Source organism: Lissotriton helveticus, chromosome 7 (assembly GCF_964261635.1).
Source record: "Lissotriton helveticus chromosome 7, aLisHel1.1, whole genome shotgun sequence".
Taxonomy (NCBI): Eukaryota; Metazoa; Chordata; class Amphibia; order Caudata; family Salamandridae; genus Lissotriton; species Lissotriton helveticus.
The window spans coordinates 428840245-428867117 of NC_136068.1; the positions used below are offsets into that span (position 1 = coordinate 428840245).

At 47.3% G+C, this 26873-nt stretch overlaps 1 protein-coding gene across 1 annotated transcript in view; it reads right to left on the reverse strand.

The window, feature by feature from the left end:
- Positions 1 to 9059: 9059 nt before the first annotated feature.
- Positions 9060 to 26873, reverse strand: part of EIF2S2 (eukaryotic translation initiation factor 2 subunit beta) — a 616197-nt gene continuing 598383 nt past the window's right edge. Inside the window, exon 9 of the mRNA XM_078652324.1 lies at positions 9060 to 9503. Within this exon, the coding sequence (XP_078508450.1) occupies positions 9328 to 9503 (176 nt within the window). The 3' untranslated portion in view covers positions 9060 to 9327. The remainder of the gene's footprint in view (positions 9504 to 26873) is intronic.

The following is a 26873-nucleotide window of genomic DNA, read 5'->3' on the forward strand; positions in this document are numbered from 1 at the left end:
AGGGGCAGGGGTGGATTTTTGTGCAACTGGCACGCTCTATATATGCATGTTAATCGTGCTCTCTTTCGGAGGCAATCGCAGGCCCAGGTTGTACCTTTAAGCGTGCCAAACACCACATTGAGCAAGTATGGAGTAGAGTTATCTGCTTGGATAGCCATGTGTGGTTGAAATGTAGTAGGGTGACACCAGTAGTGGCAAGTCGTACTTCTGAGCAGTAATAAAGCTATAGGTCTGGCGCGCGCGCGCACACACACACACACACACACGATCAAATGGTAGTCTGAGCACCTCCCACGTCACTCTCGCTTGTCACCCTCCAGAGATGGGAATACTGTTGAATAAATATAAATATTTAGGAAGAATCACCATTTTAGGTATAGCGATTCTACCAGCCATAGAGAGCGGGAGCCCAAGTTGACACCATCTCCTTCAGTCATGTTAATGCTCTACTATAATTGTTTTACACCGTAGGATGTTGAGGTCACCACTGACCTAAATTTCAAGGTATTTCACATGCCCAGAAGCTCATTTAACGTTAAATTTGCAGGGGGAACTCCATCGTAGCAGGGGTGAGAGCAAAAATCAAAGCCTTCGCCCAGTTGATCGTCATACCAGTCAACCAGCTGCACCCAAGAAACTTCCTGATGATGGGAAAGGAGTTTGTCAGGGGTACTTGGATATAAAATGTGACGTCATCGGCATACAAAGAGCAGGGTCCGATCTCAGTCCTTTTGCGAAGTTATGTTAACAGACGTGGGGCGATCTGCTTCATCGCAATCATGGACAGGGGGCACAGCTGTCTCGTACCCCTGCTGATTAAGAACATGGGGGAGATCTCTCTGCTGATCCGCACATGATCTAGCGGCTGTTAATATAGTTCTATCCACTGGAGGAAACAAGCTTAGGCCTATGCTCTCTAAGAAATGCGTTACTTATCTGTAACTGCAGTTATCCAGTATTGGTGTCTTTCATAGATTCACATGCCTGAATCAATCCCCGTCGTCGAGACGGGGATCTCCGGTACATAGAAAAGTAATGTCCTATAGACATATATAAAGAGAAGTAGGCCTAAGGGCCTCACCTTAGTAGCCTATGTCCTTTGTAAAAAGGACCAAACTCTATAAGAGAGCCAATCAGCTAACACCTCCCTCTAGAACCTTCCTGTCAGAAGCCTCAGTCTCTCAGATTTTCGTACGCACCAAGCTAAGTAGGTGCAGCACTGATAGAGAGATAGGGGAGTCCTTCCAAGGGAGGCGGGAGAGTTCCATGTGAATCTATGAAAGACACCAATACTGGATAACTGCAGTTACAGGTAAGTAATGCATTTCTTATCCAGTATTATGGGTGTCTTTCATAGATTCACATGCCTGAATAAGAGTAGCAAGCAATACCGTGTGCACATTTCTGATGGAGCATCATAAACAAGTCATTAGATAATACATATCATGCGACTATGAACCATCAATAGACATCAATCAGAAGTAGTAACAGAGAAATGTGCATACCAGAAAAGGATGGAGGGATGGAGGAAGGCTCACCTTATTGGAATAGATGGCGTAGCACTGCTTGTCCCACTGCTGCATCCTTCATCAGCTTTGTATCCAGCCAGTAGTGCCCGGTGAAGGTATGCGGCGACTTCCACATTGCCGCCCTGCAGATGTTGAGGACTGGCACTCCTGAAAACCGTGCCATAGAAGTCGACATGGCTCTTGTAGAGTGCGCTCTGATTTTAGAATGGATGTCCGGCTCTGTCGTGGCAGAAGGCAATTGCCGTAGAGATCCATCTGGAGATGCTTTGTTTGGTAATCGGTAGACCCTTTCTAGGTCTACTGAAGGCAATGAAGAGCTGGTTAGATTTTCTGAAGTGTTTGGTCTTATCAATATAAAATTTTAGACATCTTTTAAGGTCCAATGAGTGTAGCGATCTCTCAGCTGCAGTACTGGGATTTGGAAAGAATGATTTGAGGATCACAGGCTCATTCAAGTGGAAGTCCAAGGGGACCTTAGGAATAAACCTCGTATTGGTCCTTAAAATAACTCTGTCATCTCTAAACTGCAGGAAGGGGTCTTGGATGGAAAGAGCCTGCAGTTCACTGACCCTCCTTGCTGAAGTAAGTGCCAGGAGTAGAGCCGTCTTCCACGAAATGTACTTCAAGACTGCCTTGTGAATGGGTTCGAAAGGGTGTTTCATTAGTTGGTTAAGAACCACATTTAGATGCCATGTTGGAGGGACCATCCGTGGTCGAGGAAAAGATCTATAGAGACCTTAAAGGAATTGCTTCACCAGTCTACTAGACCAGAGAGAGGGTTCTTTAGGTGTCCTTTTAAACCGTGAGATAGCCGCCAAATGTACCTTTATGGAGGAGTGGGCAAGGCCCGACTGCGCCAAATGAAGCAAGTATGGTAATATTTGTTCTGGGGAGGCGGCGAAAGGACGTAAACCTTTTTCCGCACACCAGATGCAGAAGCGTTTCCACTTCAGGGAATTAGTCTTATTAGTGCTGTCCGCTCGTGCTCTGGCTAGAACATCCTTACAATCCTGCGGGATGTTTAACTTGCTGAACTCTCAGTACTCAGGAGCCAAGCCGATAACCTGAGAGATCTCAGATCCGGGTGCTGAATCTGTTTGTTGCTCATCGTGAGTAGAGAGGGATGCTGACGAAGCCGTATTGGCGGCTGCAGTGACAGGCGATGGAGGTCCGTGAACCAATGTTGTCTCGGCCAGAATGGGGCTATCAGAATTAAAGTGCAGGGCTCCGCATTCATTTTCCGGAGGGTTCTGGGTATCATCGGAAATGGTGGAAATGCGTACGCAAAGATGTTGCGCCATGTGATGGAAAATGCATTTCCGAGAGACCCTGGTTGGGGATGCCAGCTTGCGAAGTTTTGGCATTTGGCGTTCTCCCTGGTCGCAAATAGGTCGATTGGCGGTGTTCCCCATCTTAAGAAGACCTCAGCAGCGGTCGCCATATCTAGCTTCCATTCGTATAAGGAAGACTTCTGCCTGCTTAGGGCGTCTGCGATTACATTGTCCTTGCCTGGGACGTACTCCACTCTCAACGAAACGTTGTGGAGAATGAGCCAGTTCCAGATTTTCTGCGATTCGCAAGAGTGTTAGCGAACGTGTTCCTCCCTGTTTGTTCAGGTAGTGCATCGTCGCAGTGTTGTCGGTCCTGACGAGCACTAGGGAGTTCTTGATCCTTGGCAAAAAGGACTGCAAGGCTAGGAAGACTGGCCTCAAATCCAGTAGGTTGATATGGAGTTGTGTCTCCTGCGGTGACCATCTGCCGCTGATCCTCAATTCTTGCAGGACTGCTCCCCAACCCTCCAGAGAGGCGTCCGTTGTAATGACGTGGGGCGCCGCCGGAAGCAGGAACGATAGCCCTTGAGAGAGGTTCTTGAGCGACCTCCACCACAGTAATGCCTCGACGATCTGCCGTGTGATCTTTATGCGGTCGTCGAATGATCCCATGCATTGTGTCCACTGCCTGGACAAAGCTTCCTGGAGCGGACGCATCCGTAGTCGACAGTGTGGTATGAGGACATCATTCCCAAGAGGGATTTGAAGGACCGGACTGTCAAAGTCTTCTTCGAAGACACTGATGCGGCCAGAGAGATAAGCTTGCGTGTTCTCTCCTGAGAAGGGAAAGCCTTCACCGCTGTTGTATCTAGTGTCGCTCCGAGGAAGGTAATGGTCCGAGAGGGATGCAAGGTGGACTTGTCTTGATTGAGCATAAGACCCTAGTTCCTGAAGAGATTGAGACAGGCATTGGAGGATGTGATCACGCCTGACAAGGATGGTGCCTTCACCAGCCAGTCGTCCAAATACAGGAAGGCTTGATGGAATGCTGCCACCGGCGAGAGACACTTGGTGAAGATCCGGGGTGCAGACTTGAGATCAAAAGGGAGAACACAGAACTGATAGTGTTGGCTTGCCACTGCAAATCGTAGGAATTTCCTGTGATTCTTGTGGATTGGGACGTGAAAGTATGCGTCCTGTAGGTCCAAAGACGTCATGAAGTCTCCCTCCTCCAGCAGGCCCAGGATCTCCTGAATCCTGACCATGTGGAACGATTGCTTCTTTAAGAATGTGTTGAGCGCCCTGAGGTCTAGAATGGGCCTCCATTTCTTCTTCTTTTGAATGAGGAAGAAGCGGGAGTAAAATCCTCTTCCCTTGTGAGAAGATGGTACTCGCTCTATTGCTCCTTTTTGGAGCATGATTGAGATTTCTTGAAGGAGCAATTGTAGGTGTTTGTGGGGCAGAGGGCGAGGTTCGTATTCTAGAGAATGGCCAAATTGAATTAACTGGAGGACCCACCGGTCCGTTGTTATCCTCCTCCAGTTGTTGAGGAAATGGGTCAGTTTTCTTCCAAGTTTGAAAGAAGGAGATGAAGGATGGACTGGCTGTAGTAATAGGTCATCGGCGTCCGCCAGTGGGTTTTCGCTGGGACTTTCCACGAAAGTTGGACCTTCCAAAAGAGGACTGCCTGCTCTGTTGCTGTTGGTGTGGTTGGTATTGAGACTTGTTTTGTCCATACGAATACGAGGATCTACTTTGATAATTGCCTCTGTAAGAGGACTGGCCTCTGCCCCTGTTCCCACGAAAGGACTGGTTCTTAAATTGCAGTGTGCCGAGTGCTCTCGCTGTATCTGTGTCCTTCTTTGTTTGTAGAGCTTCATCAATCGTAGCGCCAAACAGTTGTTGTCCATCGCATAGCATGTCCAGGATCTTAGATTGTACCTCCTACCTGAAGGAGGTAGACTTGAGCCATCCCTGCCTTCGCAATACAGCTGCTCCTGCTTTTTGTCTGAAACCAGTCATGGCAACATCTAGAGCACAGTCTATTAATTCAGAGGCCGAAGACTGACCTTCTAGAAGCAAAGCTTGAACCTCTTCCTTTGTGTCTTCCGGCAGGTCAGAAAGGTACGGAGCAATGTCTGCCCATAATTGTCTGTTATATCTTCCTAGCAGCGCTATTAAATTCGCCGCCTTTATTGTCATTGCCGATGTGGTGGAAAATCGTTTTCAGATATTGTCTAGTTTCCTGCCTTCCTTATCCGGCGGGCTGTTAACGGTGAGGAAGGATTTCTGGAATTTTTCTGCGCCGCTTGTGTAACCACAGAGTCTGGTTCGGGGTGTCCTGTAAGACAGGCTGGCGCCGATGCCAGGGCCGTGTACTTTTTGTCCAGTCTTGGAACCACCGCTGAAACTGAGGCTGGTGTCTGCATTAATTGTAGACCCTCGTTCCAAATGTATTCGATGAACGGAATAGATTTGGTTGTCCTCCTAAGTGGCTCCTTAAAATCATAAAGGAAACAATCCGTTTCCTGAGACTCCATTGTTATGTGGAACCTTTTGGCTGCCCTCTCCATCAAACTGTGGAACCCTCCTATGTCCGCCGGTGGAGAACCTGATGTTGTGGGCTCCGGGGAAGCTGGAGAAGAAATAATATAATCATCCCCGTCATCATGATGGGAGACGTCATCTTGAATCTCCCCCTCTTCATGTGGTTCTTCCTCCTCCTCAGATGATGGAGGATCTTGAACGTGCTCCCTTTCCTGATGAAGCACCAATGGTGATGGTCTGGGCCGTGGAGACGCAGCCGACCTTGTTGTTGGAGGCGCCTGCCTATCCGCTGGAGCAGAGGACTCCGGGAATCTTTGTTTATAGTCCTGTATTAAGAATCTCAAATCAGACACTATAGCCGCTGGTAAACATACCATGGGCGTAACTTGAGTCTGCATATGTGTCTGAACATTATGGTCCTGTGTAATTTCAACCTCATGGTCATCCTCATCCGTACTTTGGCACTTGACCACTAGATGAGACGGACTTGTAGCCTGCCAGCTATCATCTTCTTCATCCAACTCCTAATCTTGTAAAAGACGTGCTGGAGGAAGTTTTTGTACCCTACTTGGGGACGTTAACTCAGGTGTAATATCCATTTAAGGACTCGTCGACGACAGGATTCGAGAAGATTTATCGTCGACGGAGCGTAGGTCTTGTGTTTGTCCCATCGATGGTGGTATCGTCGGTGACTGTTTCCATAGTGGCGCCGACGACGTCTTAGTCGACGGTGCAGCTGACGACGGTATGGCCATCGTCGTCGTTGCTTTCGTCGTCGGCATCGGTGATGACTTAGTCGACGATACTCTCGTCGACGATAGCACAGTCGACGGTATCTTTCTCGTCGATGATTCCTCGTCGACGACTGTTTTCATCTACAGCATTGCATTCATCGTCGGCACACCCGTCGACGATGACTGACTATGATGTACCCATCGACGATGGCGCCTTAGTCGACGGCACGGGCGTCGACGACGCTGGTCTCGTCGTCGACACTGATGACGACGCCGGCGATGACGATTTTTTGATAATGATAATCGACGACAGAGGCTTACCCGCCGTCGGTGTTGTCGTCGATGAGGAAAAAGCGGACGATGCTGACTTCGTCGATACTGTCTTCGTCGACGTCGAGACAGACGTGAGACACAGTCTTCTTTTGCGCAGGTGAAGGAGTCGACGATATCATCGTTGACGACGGCGCAGGCTTTTTGAAGGTGTGAACCTCCTTCTCAAGACGCTGATGACTTTACCTCTGAAGACTTTTTCGCAGTCTTCTTTGGAGGAGCGTCTGCAGGGCTAGGGTAAGCCACCCTTGGCCTTTTTAAAGACAGTTGTGAGGAGACTGAAGAATAATCATCCTCCTCTGAAGATTCCAGATTTTCTCTGGTTTTGAGCTTGTTCAACCAAAGTAAAAGACGACGTTCCCTGTCTTTCAACGTTTGTGTAGAAAAAGTTCTACAAATTTTGCAGTCTTTTGCTGAATGGTCCGGACATAAGCAATACAAGCAGGTCTGGTGCTGGTCTTTCATATGTTATCTCTTCTTTCCGCAAGAAAAACATGCTCTAAAGAGACCCTTCTTCTGAGCATCAGCCATAATCAAAATTGAAGAAAAGTAATTCAAATCTTTGAGAAATAAGCGTTCGTAAGGAAAACCTGAGGAGAACTCCGGTGGAGACTCCCTTAGCACAACGTGCGGTAGAAAATCCAAGAGACTGAGGCTCCTGACAGGAAGGTTCTAGAGGGAGGTGTTAGCTGATTGGCTCTCTTCTAGAGTTTGGTCCTTTCTACAAAAGGACATAGATAGGCTACTAAGGTGAGGCCCTTAGGCCTACTTCTCTCTATGTCTATAGGACATTACTTTTCTATGTACCGGAGACACCCGTCTCGACGACGGGGAATGATTCAGGCATGTGAGTCTATGAAAGACACCGATAATACTGGATAATATACAAGTGTATAATGGTACTGCAGAAAGTTAGATTCTTTCATAGCATCATGCAGGGCAGCTGTGGGTCTAGTGCAATTGACTGACACTGACTATTTGCATGGTTTCATTTTGAACAAATGGGTAATTTTCTTGTTTACCTGATATAAAGAGTGATCAATTGTAGCCTGACATCTCCCATGAATCCAGAGGGTCTCATCTAGTTATTTTTGAGGATGATCCCAAGTATTTCCAAGGCACGTGCAAACCAGTCATTGACTTCAGAAGACAAGACTTGCTTAGGCGCATCATGGCCATTTTGTACACTTTGGAACATTGTAAGGCAAAGGATCTCTGGAAGAGGAGGAAGAAGAATCTTCAGCATCATCCAAATGGTAGGACAGTAGTGAGATAGTCGAGGACAACCCCTTTATACTCATGGCTCCAATTTACGGCATGGACTACCTGTCTAGGGGGTGGAAGGAAAGTCATTGGGGCTCAGTGTACATGAAGGATGCATCACCAGACTTTCTGGTGATGGATGTTGCAGAAGCCAGTCTGTGACATCAATCAATGTGACGATGGCTAACTGTTGGGCAGACAAAGACCTGGATTAATCTACGAAAATGTGGTCCACCAGGGCATCATTTAACCCCTTCCGTGCGGGGCATATTCCCCCGCTGTGCTGGGGGGAGGGGTGGAGCGCGCAGCGCCCCGGTGCTCATGACTAGCTCAACTCGTCATGAGCCACGGTGGTTTTGTGCTCATGACGAGCTGAGCTCGTCATGACCACACCCGTTTCATTAGAACGCTTGCACAGATGGGGAATTTTCCCAGTGTGCGAGCGTTCTAACGGTCATGACTAGCTCAGCTCGTCATGAGCACACGAGCACCGTGGCTCATGACGGGCTGAGCTCGTCATGAGCATGCAAGGTGTTAAAAGGAAGACTTCAGTAGTTGCAGGACTGGTGGGAGTACATTTTAATTAGCGTATTCTGTGGGTGACCATTCCAAGACTCCTGCAGCCCTGTAAATGGCCACTACAAAGGGCGCACCTGGTGGGGAAACCATGAGGTGATTACAGGATTGGGTTCAGGTGAGATGAAGACTACTGGTGGTCTGTTGCTCAGGACTAATGAGCCACCTACTGATACACAGGAGAGGAGTAACCTCCCCAGGGCCAATCAGGTGCCTAAGGAAATCCTAAATGTGAGGAATTTATGGACAGATGTATCAGTATAATCCTTTTACTCTCTCAATTGAGAAAATTGTAGCACAGGTTTTCTCGCCCAATTAGCCCAACATGTCTACATTACATCCATGCTCTCATTCATGAACTGGCACACTTTAAGTAGCTAGGTACTCACACTCATTCATCCAGCGATTCACCTAATCAATGCACTCACTCATACACCCATCCAAACAGTGACTAATTTGCACATACACCCACTCACCTAGCCACAAAGGTAACACATACAAGCTTGCCAATAAATGAAGGAATGAGTTATAAAATAACCATACCTACCAGACCTGGTGGATGTGCCAATGCTCGTTTAGTATTTAATGAAATAAGGGCAGAGTAGAACAGTATTGTGGTTTTCTGCAGTCGAATTAAAAGAACTACACTATATATACGAGGTAGAATGAACAAACCGGTTTAAGCAAAGCAATGGACATGCTTCATAGTATCCCACTCTGCCAAACAACTTCCAACACTTGAACCAAATAACTCCCAGACAAAAAGCGTACGTTTCACTCATACAAAAAAGAAACTTCTTTGTCAGAACTTTTAATTATGTTGCACTTTACTATATTTTATGAACGGTTAAAAATGCTCTTTTTAGCCAGGTATTTGACCACAGAGAAACCCGTTTTGAGTTCTGTCTGCGCATGTGTGAACCTCAAGGAGCTGTACACTGGAATGCATTACAGAACCATGGATCCAAAGCCCAATAAATGTATTGCAATGGTTACCACAGTGAAAGCTTTAATATAGTGGTAAAGCCATTCAATTGTCCCACAACAGGTCGTCAAATCCAATAGCAGTTTCCCAAACTAGTTAGCTTTGGCACGGAGCTGGGCTCTCTTGCCTGTTACAGCCTGGAAGCCAGTCTTGATGCTAGCTACAGAGCAACGGGAATGACAGGTCTCACACTGCAAGAAATATAACCGAGTGTCCTTCTGTAAGATTGTATCCGGAGACCGGCAAGTGTGGCAGGTTACATACTCCTCTGCAAAAAAAAAAAAAGCTGCATCAGGAATGAAACATGATTAACATTTAAGTTGAATTGGCATATACTTTGTTAAAGAAATCAAGTTAAACTAAAATTAAGACATATCCTAGCATGTAAACCACAATTCATTAGCATATATGGGTCTGGGCCAAATTAGCTCAGGATTCTATAGCTAATCCAAAAATTGTTCAGACTCAACACTTTAGATCAGAATCCAGGGACCTATGATTTGGAGTATGAACAACAAGACAAAGGCTAAGTAGGGGTTAATTCAGATGAGATTTTTTTACATCAGGAAAATATTAGGTGGAAACATTCTTCTTGATGCAATATGAATTTCTCAAGTCAAGAGTTAACACGTCACTGTGGGAAGATTATGTTTGGCAACTGCAAAGATTGTTGAGAGTATCCTAGTGCCTGCCTGACTGAATTGAACATAAGACAATTTGAAAATCTGCCAAAAATGAGATAATCATCCTAATGCCCAACCACATGCAGAAAATGTGGAAAGAAAAGTGGCCAAGTGATATGTTGAGTCTTTTAAGAAGGTTCTTTCTCATCAAGAATATGTGGGCAGCTTGCAAACTAGTAAGGACATTTCTTTAAAAATTGTAAAATAGAACCTACCGAGCAAGCATGAATACATCATAACCAGTGTAACATGTGCACAACTGCAACTTTGAAGGTTCCAGTTAAAATAAAATGTTTAAAAATTGGCAAAGCCATTAGGTCTCACTTTTTAAAATAACCATTGTCAAAGCCAGTAGGTTCTGGTTTATATTTGAAAGTGTCTGGATGCTTTCATATACACACACACACACACCCATCCATCCATCCACTCATTCATCGTTTCACGCATATTGATCCACCCATGGACTATTTTTTGCATTCACCCATATCCCATCCACAATACTACAAAAGCGAATGATGGAGACGTATATTTATATTTCAGATCTACTGGCTTCGCTACTAGACTGAGGGGCGAGTGTTGCAGATATTGTGAAACTGTTTATGTAAAAGTGCTGTCTATTGAATTACTACATAAAGCTAACAGACTGAAGGTCAAAATACCACATTATTAAAAATGCTTTGGCAAAGCCAATATTAGTCTCTTGTACAGACTAGGAACACAACATACCCACACAGCATGCACACACGGAGATAATAAAACAATGAGGATACAGACATGCGGATAAAGAGATACTCTTCAATAAGCACCACAAGCTTGTGCATGACAACTTATGTGCAGCGCCTTCGGTCAATGGAAACTGCTTTTAGGGTGTTTCCCCTGGGGTATGATCCATAGACTCAGTGGCGGCTGCTCTGCTAAGAGGGAGGAGCGTTGCCCCACTGCTCTTTGAGCAGTGCAAAAAAGAAAATGATAATACGTTATTATCATTTAATTTTTCCTTGCAGGACTCAGCCAGGTCGGGCAGTGCTGAGCTCGTGTAGAGTGAGGAGTGGTTGCATCAAAGTGCTCGTGAATGTTTAGCCAGCCCTCCTGGGCTGTCTAAACAGTTGTGCGCACTTAGCATGTTCTCACCTGACTGCGTTGCACAGCCAGGTGGAGAACATGCCCAGGCACTGCCTGAGCAGCTGAACAGGCCACTCATATCAATCACAACCATGCAGTGTCATGATTGGCTGGGAGAGTCCGTGAGCCTGAGTGCTTCCATTCCTGTTGCAGTTCGAGTTAGGATGGGGGACAGGTGGCTACGGCCATAGGTAAGTTCCAAGGCAGCCACCACTGCACAGACTACATAAGACATTAGATTGGATAGCCACTAACAAGAGTCAACCACTCTGGTGGATAAAATTGAATCACACACAATTGAGGTTTATTTTGAATTCTATATGATGTAATTTGAAGCCTCTTGGTGGAAAAGGAAACATTTAACTTACCTTTAACAGTTGTTATATGGCTTAAACTCCTCTTGATTCACATGCTGTACATGAGGTCAGAAAACTAACGGTAAAACTAAATGGTTACTTACCAGTAGTAGTTTTGCAGCTTGAAGAATTTTCTGCATTCACATGCCATGCATTATTCTGCCATCTAGTGGTTGAGTCTGGATTTGTCTTGTTTTGGTCGCTGTCGACCACCATTTGGTGCCAGGTATGTTTCCCTGAGTGACGTCAGACAGTATCCTGGAGGTCGACATGTGTGGTGGCCATATGCGGATTCTTTTTTTCTGTTTCTTTGGTTTGTAATCCTAGAGATGATTTAAACACTGATTTAGTCTTAGCTCCCCACCTGTTTGTTGTCCTTGTAGTGGAAGGCTGGGTGGGTCGCATGTGAATCCACAAAACTCTTCAAGCTGCAAAACTACTCCAACTGGCAAGTAACCATATCGCTTTGCAGCATGAATCCTTTTCTGGATTCACATGCTGTGCATTAGATTATAGAGCGGTTTCTCCAGTCTTGGGGGGGCCGTGTTGAAAGGAACACTTTGCAAACAGGTGTTGGAGCACCCTCTGTCCAATCCGAGCTTCCTTATTCATCTGTATGTCCACACAGTAATGCTTTGTGAAGGTGTGTGGTGATGCCCATGTTGCTGCTGCACAGTTGGAATCAATGGGTACATTGGCCATAAAGGCTAGCGTTGCTCCCTTCTTTCTAGTGGAGTGCACTGTTGGTTGCATTGTTAGCTTCTTCCTGGCCTTCTCGTAACATACTTGGATAGCTTGTACTATCAATCTTGCAATAGTTGCCTTTGTGACCGCAAATCCTGTGCTGGTATGAGAGAGTGCCACAAACAATTGCTTTGTTTTTTGCAAGTAATACAGTAAAGTTCTCATAAAATCCAGGGTATGGGGGCTTCTTTCTGCTTTAGTTTCTGGGTTTTGAAAAAAAAAACGGTAGCCTGATGTTTTGATTTAAGTGATACTTAGATACCACCTTTGGCAAGAATTGTGGGTTAATTTTCAAGATCACTTCATCTTTGTGGATTTGTAAATAGGGTTCTTGTATTGTTAACGTCTGTAATCCACTTACTCTGCGTAGTGATGTTATGGCAATGAGAAAGGCTGTCTTTAGGGTGACATGTTTGAGGTCTGCTGCATGCATGGGCTCAAAAGGTTTCTTCATCATTTGAGAGAGTACTGTATTTAAACTCCATGTTGGTACAGGTGCAGCTCTTGGTGGAGCTATTCTCTTGGCTCCTTCTAGGAATCTTTTAATGACTGGTCTAGGAAAAAAGCTTTAGCATGATTTTCCTCTTGTGTATGCCACTATGGCAGCAAGGTGTACCTTAAGGCTTGAAAAATTGATGTTGCTGGTAGGAAAAATATGTGATCAAAGATTCTTGTGTCTTTATGGAACTAGTCCAGTTTGCGATGTACCATGTGGCGTATTGTTTCCATGTTGCTGTATAGCATTTCCTTGTGGATTATTTCCTAGCCTCTGAGTATTTCCATGGTGCTTATCTGTAGATTGAGATTACCAAATTCTATGTATTTAGGCACCAAGCTACTAGTTGCAGTGTTGCTGGTTCCTGGTGAAAGATCTGGCCTTGTGTAGGAGAGTAGGGTCTGCTATCCTATGGTCACCCCAAATTTTTGCTTTTTGCTTCACTGGTTTATGACCTAATGTGGCTGTGGGCCTGCTAATCAGACCCACAGCCTGCTGTTCTCTCTCTAAATCGTAACCCATGCACTTTAGGTGCATAACGAAATTGGAACTGGTTCACCTTATTGGCCCCTGTAACAGTGTACCCAGGGCATAGGTGCTTCCAAGGCCTACCAGGGGCTGCAGCACGTATTGTGCCACCCCTGGCCTAGCCTCCATATTTGACACAACTGGCTGATCACTCCGCTGGGGTAAGTCGGTGTAACCACCCCTTACTTAGGTGTAGTATGCCTATACCTAACCTAAAATGGACACATATGTTCCTATCAGCCACTCCTATGGAAGGCCTCATCAATCCTGGAGGCAGAGTGCTTGGAAATATGTGAGATAGTGCTCTGGCATGAGCTGAGCCTGTCTGCAGCTTTCGGAACCATGTCCTTTAGCTGTTTCATGATACTGCCATACCATATACTCTTAAGTGCATTATAATCCTCGCGGTTATATGCTATCTTAGGTTTGGCTTTATCAAAACATGTCGAGTAAGGTGTCATACGAATTGGAATACTACCCCCTCGCCAGTTCTGGCGACGGGGGTAGCATTCCACCCTTCTAGAGGGGCACGACATGTACCTAACCTGAACCCCGGTTAAAGTTAAACAGTGCCTCAGCATCACAAAATGGATGCTGCCACCACAGACACAAGTCTGACCTCCTGTTGCTGGGAGTCCTTCCAGCGAGGGCAGCTTGGACAAAGGGTTTCCTGCCTTGGGAGGTGCTAGCACCACCCCAGACAGGATTTTGTGTATTGGGTTGGACAGGGCTGAATAGAATCAGACATGCCTGGGGCACACAAGGTGTCCCTGTGCATAGGCCAGTTCAAACCGGTGCTGGGGCCTTCCAGCCCCAGTCTTGGCGCGAACTGGACAAAGGAAAGGGGGTGTAACCACTCCCCTTCCTGGTCCCACCCAGAGGAGGGACCTAGTAGGTGATCCGGCCCCCCAGATTCGAATAAGAGTGGGAGCTGTGTCCTGAGACTTCGGATCATCCTGAATCAACGCCGGTGTTCCCACACTGGTACACACCTCTAGTGTCTGTCTAAAGTTTCATCCTTCTAGGTCACTCGGAAGGTTCCTTAATAACTAACTTTGTAACTTTTACGCACCATTGACATTGCATTGGTATTGCGTGCACTTTCCGCACTGCACCAGAGTCCCGCGGGCCTTTCCCGACTTCATCACTGCTAGTCTCAAATAGCTCCAGCGATTCCCCAGGCCTCTTCACTTTCCCCATAGTGGTTCTTATACCACTATTTTAGTATATGGTTTAGGTGGCCCCTAGGGCTCATCCATAATTGTGCAACTTTTGTATATTTAAACTGTGTTTTGTTTTAACGCATTTGCTTCTGTGCTCATAAAGAGTATCCGGGATAATTGTAGAAATAAATCTATATATATTTTCAATATATATCTGTGTGGTGTCCTTTCATTTGGTATTCAAGGGGATTGTGTATGGTAAAACAGCTTGCTTCACATGCCTTTACAGAGTTTAGCCTAAGACTGCTTAGTCCATGCTACCCCTAGGATAGCTTGTCTATAAGGGTTGCTTGGCATGGTACAAGGTGATCACTAGAACTAGTGAGCATCATATACCAGGCCAACTTCTCACACCTTGTTCCTTATAATTTCCCCTCTGGATAGTTCTAGGAGAGTGGAGAACCATGCTTGCCTTGGCCAATGAGGGGCAATGGGAATCATATTTTTTCCTTGCTCCTTTGCCTTTTGTAGCACCCTTTGCATCAGGGGTATTGGTGGAAAAGCGTAAACAAATATCAGACCAATTCAGTGAAAGTGCATTTCCCTTGACAGGTGGTGTGGAAACCTGGAGGCAAAGTATTGGCATTTCTTGTTCTGTATTGTCGCAAACAGGTCACACATTGTGGTTCCCAAATGTTGAATAGGTACTGAATTGTTGTCTGTTTCAGCTCCCATTCATGAGAGCAATTGTTCTGTCTGCTCAGTTTGTCCGCTGTGATGCTGTCTACTTCTGGTAGAGGTACTGCCTGTAGATGGATCTTTTGGGGCATTGCCCAATGACAAAATTCCTGTGCCAGTTTGTTCAGTGGAAAATACCTTGTTTGTTGAGGTAGAACATTGTGTTTGTACTGTGTTTGTATTAGAATTGTTTTCCTCTGAATAGGTTTCTGGAATGCCTTGAGTGCCAGAAAATGAATATGCTACTTACCAGTATGCATCTGTTCTTGGCATGTAGGGCTGCTAACATTCATATCTTTTGCATAGATCGCCGCCTAGTGTTGGGTCTGGATGATCGCACATTGTTGTCCTGGAAGAGTCTTCGAAGTATCCTGAGATAGGTGGCTCCTCCCCTGGACTACAGTGCGCATGGGCATTGGCTCCATCCCCAGATTGTTTTTAGCCATTGTGGCAGAGATGGAGTGAAAAGTGTAAAGGATGTCCATGCTAATGATTGAATGCAAGAGTATATCTGCAGCTGCGACGGGCACCGGGGAGGAGGGTGGGCGATATGAATGTTAGCAGCCCTACATGCCAAGAACAGATGCATACTGGTAAGTAGCATATTCAGTTCGAGGCATGTGGGCTGCTAAATTCATATATTTTGCATAGAATATATAGCAGTCCCTCCCTTAGCGGCGGTTGCCCGTGCCAGCTGCAGAAACCTGAAAAAGTGTCTTGAGAACAGCCTGTCCTACAGCTGCTTGCTGCTTGGAATGCACATCAACACAGTAGTGTTTTGTAAAGGTATGCGGTGTAACCCATGTGGCTGCTCTGCAAATGTCTTCCAAAGGAATGTTCGCCAGGAAAGCCATGGATGCCCCCAGTTTGCGTGTGGAGTGCGCCCTTGGGGGTATTGTTAAGGTATGTTTAGCTTTTTGATAACAGATCTGGATGCACTTAACAATCCACCTGGCTATTCCTGCTTTGGAAATAGGGTTGCCTTTGTGCTGTGGCGAGAAGGCAACAAAAAGTTGTTTTGTTTTCCTAAAGTGTTGTGTCCTGTCAATATAGTACATCAACGCCCTCCTAACGTCCAAAGTATGGAGCATTATTTCCGCCACCGTTTGTGGGTTTTGGAAGAATGCGGGCAGGTCAATAGTTTGGTTGAGATGAAACTGACACCACCTTCGGAAGGAATTTGGGGTTAGTGCGTAGGACCACCCTATTTGGTTGAATTTGTATGAACGGCTCTTGGATTGTGAGCGCTTGCAGCTCACTGACACGTCTTAGTGACGTAATAGCAATGAGGAAAGCCACTTTCCATGTTAGGAACTGGAGTTCACACGAGTGCAGTGGCTCAAAAGGTGGTCCCATCAGCCTGGTGAGGACCACATTGAGGTTCCACACCGGAGCTGGCGGTGTTCTTGGTGGAATGACTCGTTTCAGACCTTCAAGGAAGGCTTTAATAGCAGGCACTCTGAAGACAGAGAGATGTTGCCTGTTCTGAAGATAAGCTGCTATGGCGGATAGATGGATCTAGATTGCATTTGTAAAGATGTAACAAATAGCAGATGATATTAGGAATGGTCGCATCTAGCGGGTTGATATTGTGTTCAGTACAGTAAATGACAAACCACTTTCATTTTGCTGCATAGCAAGCTCTGGTAGTGGGCTTTCTTGCCTCCCGGATGATGTCCATGCATTCAGGAGGCAAATCAAGGTAGCCAAACTCCAAGACCTCAAGAGCCAGATCGCCAGGTTGAGCTGTTGCGGATCTGGATGCTGAATGTCGCCATGGTTCTGCGTCAAGAGCCTGGGTGTTGGGCGCAGCCTTTGATGCGGCACCACTGAGAGTTCCAGAAACGTGGTGTACCATGGTTGGCGTGCCCACGTTGGAGCAACTAGGATGAGTGTCATCGAGTGCTGCCTGAGCTTTCTCGCCACCAGCGGTATTAGAGGTGCTGGTAGAAAAGCGTACGCAAATTTGCCTGACCAGTTCATCCATATCGCATTCCCCTGCGACTGTGGGTGAGGGAAGCTGGCGGCAAAGTGTTGGCATTTTGCGTTTTCGCTTGTGGCAAACAGGTCTATCTCCGGATGACCCCACTGCTGGAAGTACGGGCGGAGTACTGATGGATGTAACTCCCACTCGTGCATTTGATGGCTGTATCTGCTGAGCAGATCCGCCATCTGATTGTCCTTGCCCGGGAGGTGTTCTGCCATGAGGAAAATGTTCCTTTGAATGGCCCGCTTCCACATGCTCTGAGCCAGATGAGACAGCTGTGGCGAGTGGGTGCCTCCCTGTTTTTGAATGTAGTACATCGCTGTCATGTTGTCCGTCCGGACTAACACTACCTTGTCGCACAGATGTATATTGAAGGACTTGAGCGCCATGAAGATTGCCATCAGTTCTAAATAGTTGATGTGCATCTTCTGTTGCTGCATCGTCCATAGTCCCTGCACTGTGTAAGTGAGCACATGAGCTCCCCATCCCTGGAGAGATGCGTCCGTTGTCAGGATAATCTGTGGCACTGGCTCCTGGAACGGTCGGCCCTTGCAAAGGTTGTGTGGATTCCACCAATGCAGAGAGTTGTACGCCCGACCGGTAACCAACACTAGGTCTGTCAGTTGTCCCTGAGCCTGTGTCCACTGATTTGCTAAGCACTCCTGGAGCGGACGCATATGTAACCTCGCGTGAGGGACTATGAAGATGAAGGAGGCCATCATGCCTATCAACTGCATGAACACTCGCGCTGGAAGAGAGTGTTGCGGTCTGAACCTTTGGATTAGAGACTGTATGCTGTCTATTCTGACCTTGTTTGTCTGAGCCATAGCAGTCAGGGTATTTATTGTCGCACCCAGAAACTGCCGCACATGTGCTGGTTGAAGGTGCGACTTTGGGTAGTTCAACGAGAAGCCCAGATTGTGAAGGAGGTGAATGGTGGTCTACATGTCCGCGGCGCACTGTTGTTCTGACTTGGCTTGAATGAGCCAGTCGTCTAGGTAGGGGTAGACATGTATGTTCTGCCTCCTGAGGTGCGCCGCTACCGTCGCCAGACACTTGGTAAACACTCTGGGGGCGGTGGTCACTCCGAAGGGTAGGACTTTGAACTGATAATGCCTGCCTTGGATAGTGAACCTGAGATACTTTCTGTGGGACGGGTGTAGAGGTATGTGGAAATAAGCATCCTTGAGGTCTAAGTTTGCTAGGAAGTCCCCTTGGTTCAGCAAGGGAAGAATCTGTTGCAGTGTAAGCATATGAAAATGTTCTGACAGTATATACAGGTTGAGGGGGCGCAGATCTAGAATGGGTCTGAGGGATCCGTCTTTCTTTGGAATAAGGAAGTACAGGGAATAGACCCCTGTGCCTTCCTCCTCCACTGGCACGAGCTCGATTGCGCCTTTTTGCAGCATCACCACTACTTCTTGCTGCAATAAGTGCAAGTGCTCTGCGGACATAGGTCGTTGCCTTGGTGGAATGTTGGGTGGAGTGGACGTTAACTCTAGACAATAACCGTACTGGACAAGTTGTCTTACCCACCTGTCTGTGGTGATGTTTGTCCAGACTGGCAGGAACTGCTGGACTCTCCCCCCGACAGGTGTTAAATGGTCGGGGGGCAGTGACAGAGAGTCACTGTTTGTTTGTGGCAGAGGAACGGGAGTTGTTGTTTCCTCTGCCACGTCCCCTGGTGCTGTTTCCTCGATAACCCCCTTTATTTTGCTTGGGGTACGAGGACTGTGCTCCACCTCTAGTGAACTGTGATTGTTGACCCATCTGTCCTCGGGTAACCCCACGTGCACCTGAGCGACGAAAAGTGTTGCCCCGGAATTGTTGTGACTGAAGGGCCCCCATAGATTTAGCAGTTTCGTTGTCTTTCTTAATCTTTGAGGGTGGTGTCAACATCAGGACCAAACAGTCTATCAGGATTGACGGGCTGGTTGAGTATGGTTGTTTGAATGTCTGGTTTAAACCCTGATATGCGTAGCCACGCTTGTCGTCTTAGCATGACGCTAGTGTTAACAGCCCTAGCTGCAGTGTCTGCGGCATCAAGTGCACACTTTATTGCTGCGTTGGAGATGAGTTTTCCCTCCTCTATGAGCAGTTTGGCACCCTCTTGAAACTGCGTAGGCAGGTGTTGTAAAAGTTGCTCTAGGGTGTCGTAATGCGCCCTATCATAACGTGCCAATAGCGCCTGTGTGTTTGCTATACGCCAGAAATTGGCAGCCTGCGCAGCTATTCTTTTGCCCCCTGCCTCAAGCACTTTGGACTCCTTGTCTGGGGGAGGAGCTTCACCAGTTGTTTGGGAGTTCGCCCGTTTGCGGGCATTTGCGACCACAAGAGAGTCAAGAGGCAACTGTCCCCGAATATATGCTGGGTCTGCAGGTGCCGGCCTGTATTTCTTCTCGATGCGTGGGTTGACCACTCTCGCTCTGGTAGGTTCCTTAAAGATTTCTGCAGCATGTTTAAGGACCCCCTTTAGCATAGGAAGTGTCTTGACTGTTCTTTCAGAGACAGAAAAAGTGTCAAATAGAAAATCTTCCTCCACCGGGTCAGCATGCATCTCGACGTCATGATTAGCAGCTGCCCGTTCGATTAGTGCATGAAATCCTGCAGAATCCTCAGTTGGGGATGCCCGTGCACTGAAAAGCTGTGGGTCTTGCCCCACAGGTTGGTTTCCCTGGTCACCGGTGTCATCATAGGAATCCTGTTGTGCATCAGGCTCATTGATGGGGAAACTGTACTGGTCGTCCAGTCCTTCCTCCTCTCCCTCAGAGTGGTCAGGGGAAGGTGTTGGACTTCTCCTAGGCGGAGGCTGGATAGGTTCAACCAGGGCAGGAATGTCCTGTGTAGGCCTTTTCTTTTTTAGTGGAATAACATAGGATTCCACTGGCTGGGAAGTGATTTTCCGCTTATAAAGGGTCAACTTGCCAGTGTCCGCATCGACATAACGCTCAGATTCGTCTCCTGAGTCGTGTTGTCGACCCGATAGTCCGCCAGACGTGGAAGATTCTGATGTCTTTGGCACCGTCTTTGGTGCAAAGGCTTTCGGGGCTTCCTTTGGCGGCAGAATGTATAAAAGCTTGGCAGTAGGCTTTGCAGGCGCGTCTAGCGTCTTCTGGTGCGACGGCGCGGAAGTCGACGTCGCAGTAGCCTTCTCACGAATCCGTTGCAATGAACTTGCGATGCGCCACTCGCAGAGGCACCTGGCGCCGACGAGGAGGCCGCCAACGGGCCGCTGCCCCTGACTTTCTGGGGCTCTTTTGGAGGCTTAGACGTCGATGCCGCAGCTTTAGACACGGAGTCCTTGGACTTATGAGTCGAGCTTCCGCTCTTGGATCCGAGGGATTTCGTAGACTCCGCCTCGACCATGCGTCCGTCTAACGGCGCCCCTGTCGGCACCGATTGTTTGTCGACGACTTTTACAGACTTCGCCTGCGCCGCTCCGGTCGACCCTTGACGGACGACCTTCTTTGACGCATCCCCCGCCGATAACTTCGGCACTGTTGAGTCGACAGTCTTCTTCGACTTCGGTGGCCCGGAGGTCGACGGAGCCGATGAGGTAGCAGGCTTCGGTGTTTTAGACGGAACGTCCGCCATCTTAGGTGCACTCGAATCCGGTAGTTTCGGTTTCGATTTGGCGTCGGCCATTTTAGGTGCAGTCGATACCGTTGCTTTCAGTTTCGGTTTCGATACGGGCTGCGTAGCCCCCGCAGGCATGTCTGTGGCCGGGCCTGAAGGCGGGGCCGTGGCTTGCGGTGCAGGGTCTTGGGTAAGGCCGAGTGGCGATCCCGTGACCTGAGCCTGAGTCATGTAACTTTCGGGGCATAGCTCATCCCCTGAGCTATCTTCCGCGGCCCCATAAACTTCTTAGTCGTCCCCTACCTCGTCGACGTATTCAAGGTCTTGTTCTACGACCCCGTCGTCGTCTTCGGGATCGGCCTCGACCTCCGTCGCAGGTGGTGAGATTCGAAGATGATGGCTTAGGCTGTCTTCTTCTGGTGCGTCGAAGATGTTATCGGGTGCCGGTGCCGCCCGCTGGGCCTCGAGGCGCACCGCGCGCCGAAGCTTGAGCGTTTTCTTTGACCTGAACTTGGAGCAGGCCATGCAGTTCTCCTCGTTATGGTCCGGCGAGAGGCATTTATTGCAGACCGGGTGCACGTCGATATGTGGGTATTTGGACCCACAGACGGGACAGTATTTAAACGGGCTCCGGTCCATGTTGAAAAAGTCGTGGTCTTGCTGCGATGAGAAGGCCTCGATGTCCGAAGAGTAACTCGACTCCGCAGATTCCGCCTCAAAGAGACGGGAGAAACTCGAGACCGTACGCAAACAATACCGACGTAGGTAACGAAGGCCTTTTGGCCTTAAAGAAGTAAGTTTTCTCGGTTCCGACAGACGTCGAGACCGCATCCGAACCCAATGGCGGAAAAAAACTATCTGGGGATGGAGCCAATGCCCATGCGCACTGTAGTCCAGGGGAGGAGCCACCTATCTCAGGATACTTCGAAGACTCTTCCAGGACAACAATGTGCGATCATCCGGACCCAACACTAGGCGGCGATCTATGCAAAAGATATGAATTTAGCAGCCCACATGCCTCGAACACAGTTTTCATCTCTAGTAAATTGATCGGTTTGATGGCGTCCTGTTCGCTCCATTGGCCATGTACTTTTAGCTGGTTGAGATGTGCTCCCATCCGTTGAGGGGTGCATCTGTAGTGACTGTCATAGATGGAGTTGGGTTACTGAAAGATTTGAACAACCACTAGATCCTCACAACTTCCTGTGGCCTGTGACCAACTGTTGAGCCATTCCTGAAACGGGTGCATGTGTTAGCGAGAGTGAAGTATAAGTGGGATACATGATGCCATTATGCCAATTAGTTTCATAACCCTCCTCACTGTCAGACTGTCCCCTCTGGTAGAGGGCTGTTTCGTGGTGGATAGCTTGTATCCTGGCCTGTGTGGGATAAGCCCATGCGTTCAATGAGTTTAGTCTTGTTCCCAGGAAGGTTTTCTCTCTGTCTTTCTGGTGTTGTTGACAATTTCTTGTGGTTTATTGATAAACCTAGTCTTTATAAAGTTTGAATTGTCCTTTGAACATGGTTGAGACATGTCTGCCTCGTGCATCCCCTTATTAGCCAATCGTCTAGGTAGGGGTAGAAGTGGATCTTGGTTCTTCTCAGATGTGCCGCCACTGCGGCTAGACACTTTGTGAACACCCGTGGGGCAGATTTTAGGCCGGACGGAAGAACCTTGAATTGGTAGTGTTTTGTTGTGCAGGAACCGCAGGTACTCTGTGCTTTTTGTTCATAGTAATATTGTAAATAGGTGTCCTTTACATCTATTCTTGCCAAATCCCCTTTTTGGATTTGCAGGAGTATTTTTCGAAATGTGCACATTTTGAAGTGTTGCGGTAGTATGAATTTGTTTATGAACCTTAATTAAGTCAAGATTGGCCTTAGAGCCAGATCCTGTTTTGGAACTAGAAAGTAAGGGGAGTCATTTCCTTTGTAACACTGATGTGTTGGTACCTTTTCTATTGCCTGTTTGAGGTATAGATCATTTAATTCTGTGTTTAGTAGTATTTGTTCTGATTTGGTTAATTTTCTCTTTGGTGGATTTGCAGGTGGAGTTCATGCGAGTTCTATGCAATATCCGTATTTTACTAAATTTAGAATACAATTGTCTGTTCTAATCCTTTCCCATTCCCTTTGGGCAAAGGATATTCTACCCCCACCCCCTCCCCATCCCCTAGTGTTTTATGTGTGTCTTTTCCTGTGATTGTCAGTTTGTGCCATTTCCTCTGCCTCTAGAGGAGTTGCCTCTTCCTCTGCCTATCCCTCTCCCTCGAATGGGATGGTTCTGCTGTTGCTGCCACCCTTGGTAGCTAGACTGTTGTCCCAACTGTGGATTTTGGCTTTGTCCTTGCGACTGCTGCAGCATTTGTTGTCCTTGACCAAACCCCCTCTACCTGTGGTTTTTCTGTTAGAGAAGCCTCCTCTTTTAAAAGAACCTCTTTGTTGTAGGACCCCCATTGCCCTTGCTGTTTCATTGTCCTTTCTACTTACTTCCCACAACAGAGCTTCTCTGGACCTCTAATTTAAAGCCTGATATTCTGAGCCAGGCATGCCTTCTGAGGGTTGTTCCAGTGCACATTTGCCTGCTTGCAGTATCTGCTGCATCTAGGGCGGACTTTAGGCATGTGTTAGCCACCTTTTTTCTTTCCTGGACCATAGATTTTGCGCTTTTGGTCCTCTTCTGGGAGTTTAGCAGCTCTTCGATTTAATCTCACTGTTGGTGGCCATATCAGTTTAACAGGGCGTTTGACTTGGCCATGCGCCACTCAGTTGCAGCTTCTTTTACCATCATTCTCCCCACCATATCCATCCTTTTACTTTCCTTCTCTGGTGAAGGTCCTGTGTTGGAGACTGAGTTTGCGCTCCTTCTGGCAGTGGTTACAATGATGGAGTCAAGTATAGTACTCGCTTGTATGTATTTTGGGTCCTTTGAAGAGGGCTTATGATTTTTCTCCACTCTGGGAGTTAGTCCTTTGTTTGAGGCTGGCTCTTTAAAGGCTCGCTTTGCCTTGATCCAGGATACTTGGTAACATGGGTAAGTAGTGTGTCCCTTTAGTAGTAGGTGCTAGTGTTTCCAGCAGGAAACATGGGTCCTCTTTCTTCCACCAGAGGAACTCCAAATCGGTTTGCTACTCTTTTAACTACCACATTGTAGAAAGCAATGTCATCTGGGGGTGATGCTTTCGAAGGGTAGCTGCAGATCTCTTCTTCTGGGCTATCGGTATCGAGATATTTCCATGTGTCCTCAAAGTTTTCTGGGTTTTCCTATTCTTCTGTGACATCTTATTCCTCGGGGTCTTCGCCTCGAGGTTCCGGTGCTAGAGGGGAGTCATAGATCCCTTCTTCCCCACCCTCGGTGTCTTCTACCTTTTTGGCATCAAAGTTTTCCAGCTCTGGTTCGACGGCAGGTGTATTAGGAATTAGAAAATCCTTTAATGAGGCGTCAAATTATTTTTTCTTTTGTAAGAGCAGTGCCATTTCCTCCTAGAGTCTTCTCTTTAAAACCTCAAGGACCCTCTTGGCGTCGGGGGCCAGGGACTTTCTTTTTTCGGCATAGATGTTACTATTCGTCGATGTTGTGCCCTTTTTTGTGGGTTTAGTGTCGACCCTTGGCTTCGGTGCCCTTTGCGATTTTTCATCTTTGGTAGCCTTTGGATGGGTTCCCTGAAATTCTATTGATAGCGGCTGACCCTCGATTGCCTTTTGCTCGGCATCGGGGCTGCCTTGGGCATTTTAATTTTGTGGCCCTTCGGTTTCGAAGCATTTGTGTCTTATCTTGTCAGTCGTAGTCTTAGACTCCTCCGCCTTCTTTTCGGCGTGGCTCTTTTCGGAGTCCTTTTCCAGTATTTCGACGTCCGATCCTTTGTGTGTCGATTCCGCTGCAGCCCCATGGTCCTCTTCGTCGCGCTATGCATACTTGGGGTGGCACTAGGGGCAGAATTTGAAAGGGTATTCTCCATGACCCCTAACTCACCATTTGTGGACTGGTTTAGTCCTTTGATGTTTAAACTGACAACCTGCTCCTGTCTTCGGGTGCGGCGTCGATAGTTTGGTTTTCCCTCGATACTAGTCTTCTTTTTAAGTCTTTTCCAGGAAAAATGAAAAACCTGAGCTTCCTGTCTTGCTTCTAGAGCCAACGTCAGGAAAAAGAATCTGAAGATGGCCACCTCACACGTCGACCTCCAAGATACAGCCTGACGTCACTCGGGAGACGTACCTGGCACCAAATGGTGGTTGACAGCGACCAAAAAAAAAATTAAAAAAATAATTCTGGATCCAACAACTAGATGGCAGAATAATGCACCGAATGTGAATCCAGGAAAGGATTCGCGCTGCAAAACATGCAGATATCTTTTTTGCATCATCTTCCCTTCTTTCAACAGGGAAGGGGGGGGGGGGGGTCTTGCGTGAATATAGAGGAGCTTCAAGCTGTTAATCTATTGCTATGTATATGGAACCCCTTTTCATTTGCTGCGATTCACATCTCTATTTACATGCTCTGCATTGATTATGAAGCAGACAGGGAATTTATAGTGTGGGTAGATGCAAACAATTTACCTACATTTTGTCCTACCTGTGCTTCACGCCTATCTCCTCGATTGTACATTTAGGATTTAGTGCTTAGTAAAAGTGTGTATGGAAGGACATATGACTGCCAAACAAATATGACACCCAGCTCTTCCTCTCACTCACGAAGAATTCCGAAGACACCAGACTGTTTCCAGAAAGAATAAAGTATGTGGCAGCCAGGATGAAAGACAGCTGTTTGAAGCCCAACTCTGAGAAGACCGAGGTCCTCATCCTCGGACCCTGCACTTCCACCTGGGACAACACCTGGTGACCTGCTGCCCTCTGGATCTCGCCCACTCCCACAGACCACACACGAAACATCTGCATCATTCTCTACTCCTCCTTCTCCATGAACTGCCAGATCAACGCAGTCGCCTCCACCAGTTTCAACTGCCTTCGCATCCTCCGCAAGATTTTCAAATGGATTCCCCCCGACTGCAAGAGGACCGTCACCCACGCACTCAACCAGCAGACTGGGCTACGGTAAAGCCCTTTAATCCGGTATCAACAGAACCCTTCTACGAAAACTCCAGGCCATCAAGAACGCCACAGCCAGACTCATCCTCGGGACACCACATCACAAGCATCCCTGTGAAGCAGAGGATCACCTTCAAACTCCTCAACCACGCCTACTAATCACTCAACATCGGACCCAAATACCTCAAGGAAACATTATCCTTCCACGCACCCATGCGGAACCTCCGATGCGCTGACCTCGCAGAGGTCCCCCGCATCCGCAGAAACAGAACAGGCGGGAGAGCCTTCTGCCACTTCGCATCCAAGACCTGGAACAAACTCCCTGTGAACATCAGATACTCCCTGACCCTGCCCACGTTCAGGAAGGACCTCAAGACCTGGCTCTTCAACTGATCCGGAGCTGCAGCCCCCGTGCCTTGAGACCCTCACGGGTGAGTAGCGTGCTATACAAAACCCTGACTGATTGATTGTTGTGAAACATTACATATAAAAAGGTATTAAAGAGCTTTTATCCTTGGGTATGTGCCTTTGGTTCCCCAAAAAGTCTTTACTTGAAAAAGTATAGCAATCAAATAGTTCTGATATTGCCTTTGGGATGCTAATGATCCTTTGTTTTTGTAGCATGTCATGAAAAATGACTCCCCTTTCCTTTTTGTTTTAGTATCTTCGAGTAATATGTGAGAGTCCTTCTAACATCTAATTTGCGGAGTTTCCTTTGAGCCTGTGTCTAAAGCAGGAAGAACTATGGTTGGTGAAACAATTAACATGAAACACAGAGGGTACATAATGAGGATTTGTTCTAACTATATACTGGCCTTAATGTATTGTATATATGGTTACTGAATAGTCTATGTAGGAGAGTAGGGTCTGCTTCCTATGGTCACCCCCACTTTTTGCTGTGATTCTCTGGTTTTTCGACTTACTGTGGCCGTGGGCCTTCTAATCAGACCCACAGCCCAGCTGTTCTCTCTAAATTGATACCATGCACTTTAGGTACATACCTGAATGGGTAACCTTTGTGAGCCCCTGTATAGTGTACCGAATATGCTACTTACCAGTATGCATCGGTTCTTGGCATGTAGGGCTGCTGACATTCATATCTATTGCATAGATCGCCGCCTAGTGTTGGGTCCGGATGATTGAACATTGTTGTCCTGGGAGAGTCTTCGAAGTATCACGAGATAGGTGGCTCCTCCCCT